At 42.9% G+C, this 6,000-nt stretch overlaps 1 protein-coding gene across 1 annotated transcript in view; it reads right to left on the bottom strand.

Moving 5' to 3' along the window:
• Positions 1-3,533: 3,533 nt before the first annotated feature.
• Positions 3,534-6,000, bottom strand: part of TIPARP (TCDD inducible poly(ADP-ribose) polymerase) — a 34,606-nt gene continuing 32,139 nt past the window's right edge. Inside the window, exons 5-6 of the mRNA XM_075570544.1 lie at positions 5,714-5,989; positions 3,534-4,238 (exon numbers count right to left, since the gene is read on the bottom strand). Coding sequence (XP_075426659.1) covers positions 3,791-4,238; positions 5,714-5,989 — 724 coding nt within the window. The 3' untranslated portion in view covers positions 3,534-3,790. The remainder of the gene's footprint in view (positions 4,239-5,713; positions 5,990-6,000) is intronic.

The raw sequence follows: 6,000 nt of genomic DNA, 5'->3' as shown, positions 1-6,000 counted from the left end.
AATTATAACCTCTAACAAGATCACTTTGCAGGCAGTGATCCCTTTTACTAGATGAGAATTCCTCACATGTGGTTTGCACACAAGCTTTCAAGACCGTGTCCCTATTATCTAATTTCCTCCAAAACCAATGCAGCTGCCGCAGCCTTTCATTACAACATGGATGTTTGTAAGGCTGCGCTTATAGTGCCAGCGACGCGACGTTGCTTCAAAACAATTGTATTGATACCATCGTGTGTGCTTATAGTGGAGGCGACGGCACTACCAAAATCCTTGTAGTCACTAGAATTTGATTTTGCAGAGACGGTTTCCCCATGTGACTGCCTATAAGCCAATCATATAGCGCCTCTGCCTCCTCCCTTGCTGACTTCACTCCCCTTGTCACCAGCGATGTCTCCAAACCTGAGTGCAACTTTCGCGACGGGTGACGTCATCGGTCGCGTTGCCGGTACTATAAGCGCAGCCTAAGGCCGCGCTTCTAGTGCTGGCGACGGCGACGTGACCGATGACATCACCCATCGCCATCACCACCAGTGAAAGTTATAATTTGATTTGAAGCGACGTCGCTGGCGACAAGGCCAGTGACATCACTAAAAGGGGCAGGCCGCGCAATTTGATTGGTTTAGAGACAGTCACATGTGGCGACTGTCTCTAAAAAAATCAAATTTACCCGGCTTCAAAATTTTTTGGTCGCGACATCGCTTCGTCGCCGTCGTGCTTACTATAAGCGCTTGCGGAGTCAGGATAACCCTGCTTCAGCACAGGTGGCACAGTCTACGAGCCACCTGTGCTGAAGCAGGATATCCTGAAAACTTAACCCGTTGGTGGCCCTTGAGGACTGGAGTTGTCCACCCCCTGTTCTATATAGTCTTTAGCGGTTTCGGACATTTTGGACCAAAAATCTGCATTCACCGCAATGGAGATATTCGTCTGTAAATGTCTGCTTTGGAAAATTATAGAATAAGGTCTTAAATAATACAGCCTCTAATACATCTCTTGAAATACCACTTGCTCCAGGGAAGACTGGGAAAATGAGAAAAGTTATATGCTTAGCTTGCGAATAGAACTCCCATTATGTTAGTATTACTTTGAAAGCTTGTATCTCTTTATTGCCTTGATGTTGCTCTTGGACTGACACAGTTGCCGAGTGCAATTTTTCACACTGAAACACACTTGTAACCTAAGGTAATGGAAATGTATGCAGGACAGATGTTATAAATTCGTGCAAAGTGTCAACACAGAATGATTTTTAAGTCTTTCGAAGGATCAAAATTAAATGACAATAGGCTTATGGGTTTGAAAAAAAACCTTTGGAAACCTGGTTAAAGCAGCAAAGCGTGAAATCTTATATGGTTAAAATAAAAACAGTTCTGTAGTATTAGATAATACTGTATTTGTTTAATTATTCTTCTTCAACTTTTAATGCTATTTTGTTTTAGCAGTTTTAAAGCATCCTTTGATTTTAGCCCACCTTCCAAGCGGTGCAAGATCTTGTGATAATTTGTTGCCAATGTTCCCAGCAGTTTGAGCTGCAAACTGTAACAATAAATAATGTTACCGTAGTAATATTTAAACTTAATTTTTATTTAAAAATTTTAGGGAGAGGGGAGGAATGAAGAAAATAAAAAATGGGGGGTGGAGGGGAGGGAAGTAGTAATATAAGGATACATTGTAGCTGCGGAGTTACACTGACTGAGGCAGCCATTATGTTAGTCACACAATCAGGACTTTGACAGATTTATAACAGGACAACCAAACGATTGCAAGGTTAGGTTAAGAATGTAGAATTTTACATGGTCACATGCTTTAAATATACAAATAAGAAAAAAAAGAGCAAACAAAAGCGGGAATGTAGAATTGCTGCTTGAAAGAATCACGCTGCAGCGATCTGCTCGGGTACTTTAGATTTCAAGCCAATGAAAGCATAGGCAAACGTATGACTCATAGGTCAGCACAGCTCGTTCTGTGACTTCTGGTTGTGAAACTGAAGACAGGTTGCAACCAGAGATAATAAAAAAATATTGTGGTGGAATGAAATCTGGAAGTAGCCTTAGCTTTATCGGCCGACACACATGTTGAAAGAAAACCGCTCCGAGGAGATCACTCCTGATAGCCTTTTTGTAACATAAAATCTGCTTCAAGACTTGATTTCATTCCAACATCCAGCGGAAGAGGCACATTAAAAAAAAAAAAAATTGGACCTTAGCACGGATGCACTTAAACTTTGCATTTAAATGTTTATACCATAAATTCACTCCACTCCATTTTTTTTTTCTATTACAGAACCAGGGGTCTCCTGGGGCTGAAACGCAGTAGTTTTGTATCCCGGGGCAAACCTCGGTTCTTGAGATATTGACCTTTTTTTGTGCACAGGTGTTTCTGGTCACTTTGGGGGGACAGAATGTGGCAACATCAAATCCTCAATCTCACAGGCCAATAGCAAGCCGCGGTGCTATCAGAGCAGGGCATTGCTGCTTCCTATAGGACAGGAGTGGCCAACTTCAGTCCTCAAGGGCCCCCAACAGGCCAGGTATTAGGGATATCCCTGCTTCAGCACAGGTGGCTTAATTAGTGGCTCAGTCTTTGACTAAGCCACTGATTGAGCCACCTGTGTTGAAGCAGGGATATCCCTAATACTGGCCTGTTGGTGGCCCTTGAGAACTGGGTTGGCCACCCCTGCTATAAGACAACCCCAGCAGCCATCTTTGATTTTACCTGCACATAAAAAAAACGTAAATAGCTCTGGAACCCGGGAGAAGTGGGAAGAGGGAAGGGGGGGTTGGAAATGTCCCTGATGCCAGGAGAAGCCCAGTTTAGCTCCAGGCGAAATGCTTGTTCCGAGTCTGGTTGGAAAAAAAATCAGTTCTAACAAATTGGGGGATTGCTGCTTCAAAGTATGTATAGAATATTAAGGACTATGATGTCAGGAGGAAAGACAGGGGGGGGGGCGTGACGGTGGATTAGCGGGGGGTGCGCCCATGACGTCACCCGGCAGGTTCGCCCTTATTGGCTGAACTGCCGGGGGGGCGTGGCCAGCGCTCTATCGCCAGATCTGAACATAGTTTTTCTGTCTTCAGAAAATTCCGGCCAACCCGGGTAGCGGGCCCGGCCCCATTGAGGGGTGTCGGTTGTCCCTGCAGCGCACGCCACAGCAAGCGCTGGAGCAGGGACCTAGCCTAAGCCTGCGAACTGCAAGATCAGCAAACACATGTTTATCTTACTGAGCAGGGACAACCTCCAACTCTGCTGGAGCCTATTGTGACTGGAGGCGCTAACACCGATGAAGAGAACTTGAGGATCACCAAAAGCCTGTCCTGTTCCCCACAACATCGCGGAAGCTCATCTCTCCTGGACCCTCACAGGTAACCAGCACCACACGGACCTGTAGCCTAGGCTAGATCTCCCCGAGGAGCGGGGCGGGGGGGTGAGGGGGAGAGGGAGGGGGTGGGGGAGGGAAGCCGTGCCACATTTATAATATAATATTGATAATTACATTAATCCCAGTAGGTTAAAGATGCAAAAACAAACTGGACAAATTTTACGTTTCAACACATGAATATTTACTGACATAAATAAACAGTGTTTTATTAACAAAAAGGCACACAATTTAACTATTAACAATGGAAAAAAAAATATTTACAATATGCACATAATTTAGCAACAAGTGCACTGTTGGTCATTTCATTTGTAATGTTTATCTCAAAACTTGCAGGGGTTTTTTGACAAAGTCTGTGTTCTTGTTCACAAATTTAAATAACAGTTCCTAAGAAATACTTAAGCAGCACCCATCCCTTCAGATGGAAACAGTGTTACTAACTTCTTCATACTGGATAATAAAATAAGGATAACTCTGGTCATCATTAAATATAACAAAGATTTGAGGCTCAAAGAAATTGTCCACGCAAGAGTCATAGAGGTCACTGGTCATGATCCCCGGGTTTAGTGGGGGAGGCCTCCTCATGGTGTGATTCCCCACCACGTACCTTCCTGTTAATACTTTAGCCAGGAACATGTAGTGCACTCCTTTGGGGGATCGCTTTGAAAAGTTGTGCGAGTAGCTTGCCTTCCTGGCAAAGTAACTGCCCTGTCCAAACATGGTGGCGTGTTTCCCGCATACCCGGGGGTCAAAATTGTGTTTGCAGATCCCATCAACCACGTCCTGGGAGGTCCCGTGGAACAAGTGCCTTTCGTTCATGATTCTGTCCAGTCCCGTCATCTTCCTCGTCATGAATTCTTTCTTCCTAAACGTCGGGTAAAAAAAACGAGACGTTAGAATGCAACCAAAAAAACACCAGCGCACATTATTGGTAGATGAATTCAGTTTAGAAAAATCAATCGCTCTCATGGCAACTTCTTGTAGCCAGAACTTTTGAATGGGTTCTGGCTTAGTGGAGTATTGGGAAAGTCGGTTTCCAAGTGAACTACTTATCAAGCTCTTAGACTGGACATATTTTTGTTTAAAAGGCCATTTAGAATATACTGTATATATCCTGCAGCAGTGAAATATCAAGGTGGTGCTACCTAACCGTTGCCCTACATACAACACAGGATAAGGTAATATGGGCCAAACACAAGTTAGGGAACAAGTTAGTTGTTACACACGGAAGAACTGATTATATCAATGTTATATCAATCAGCCTCTCATCTTTGTATAACCAGTGTGCTTAAGAATTTTGCGTCAGATGTATCCAACTTGACATTTCTCCAACTTTTTGAAACAGCAATAAAGAAGATAAAGGCAGTTTTTCCAAATAGTTTGGCATTTTCCAGTTTTAGATATTTTCTCCTACATCTTCAAACCTGACATATAATTCAGTACATATTGGACAGTATGCCATTTATTGTGCTACCAAGTAACAGAGCAAAAACCCATTTGATTATTTCTTCAATTTTCCTGGGTGCTACAAAGGATATGTTTGCAGTGACAAATTGCAGAGCCATTTTGTGGAAACCTGACATTAAACACGGGTCTGATCACTGTTTCTGGAACATCTCTCTGTCAGTAACATACAGTAGAAATGAAAATATAAGTGTGATTTAAAACAGTTTCCTTTGTGCTTAAGCCCTTTAATTTTATGCTGTTTCAAGAGGATTTTTATACTCCAACACTTAACTTCTCTAGCCTTTATAAAAAAATGTATTCCTCTTGTTGTGTTTGCTTGATGTAACAATAATGGTATATATTGTCTCAATCCCACACTCTACCACTACAACTTGTTTTAAAATCTAAACTTTTTTATTTTTCAAGAAAAAGGGAATTCTTTTCAAAATACCCATTTCTTCTATTATAGGAAAAACTGCACCATAAACCTTGGAACATTGTGTCACAAAAGTGTTGCATTATTGTTTGCAAGGATTGTGCACCCAGGTACAGCACTGATTTACATCTCTGAAATAAGTGACAGACCACTCTAGCACCAGATGGATGATGGGCATTTGAACACTTTTTAGATCAGGGGTGGCCAACTCCAGTCCTCATGGGCCACCAACAGGTCAGGTTTTAAGGATATCCCTGCTTTAGCACAGGTGGCTCAATCAGTGGCCTCGTCAACGACTGAGCCACCTGTGCTGAAGCAGAGATATACATAAAACCTGACCTGTAGGTGGTCCTTGAGGACTGGAGTTGGGCCATTTACAGCGCACTTCAATTGAACTACAATGACTACATAGAAACGCAACACCGTACCGCAGAGGGTAACTATTTGGATGACATTACCTCTTATATTTTTCCCAGAGAAAAAGGTTCTGAACACGCATGATTTTTAATATCCGGAACTTGGTCTCCGGCACCGTTTTGTGAAACAGGGTATACACTGTCCTGTAGCTTTTGTCTTCCTTGGGCATAGGCACTTGAATAAACTCCCGAGAAGAGTCCATGTGGATCCATGTTTCTGGATAAAAGTTTGGAGACGTGATAGCCACTGGCGATAAGATTTGTGAAGACGCTGATTCGTCCATTGGAAATGCTACTGGAGTCATTCCGCTCAGGGTCCTAGGAACAGA

The sequence above is a fragment of the Ascaphus truei genome, chromosome 14 (assembly GCF_040206685.1).
Source record: "Ascaphus truei isolate aAscTru1 chromosome 14, aAscTru1.hap1, whole genome shotgun sequence".
Lineage (NCBI taxonomy): Eukaryota > Metazoa > Chordata > Amphibia > Anura > Ascaphidae > Ascaphus > Ascaphus truei.
Note: the sequence above shows the minus strand (reverse complement) of the source record. Positions and strands in the feature narration are given on the sequence as shown.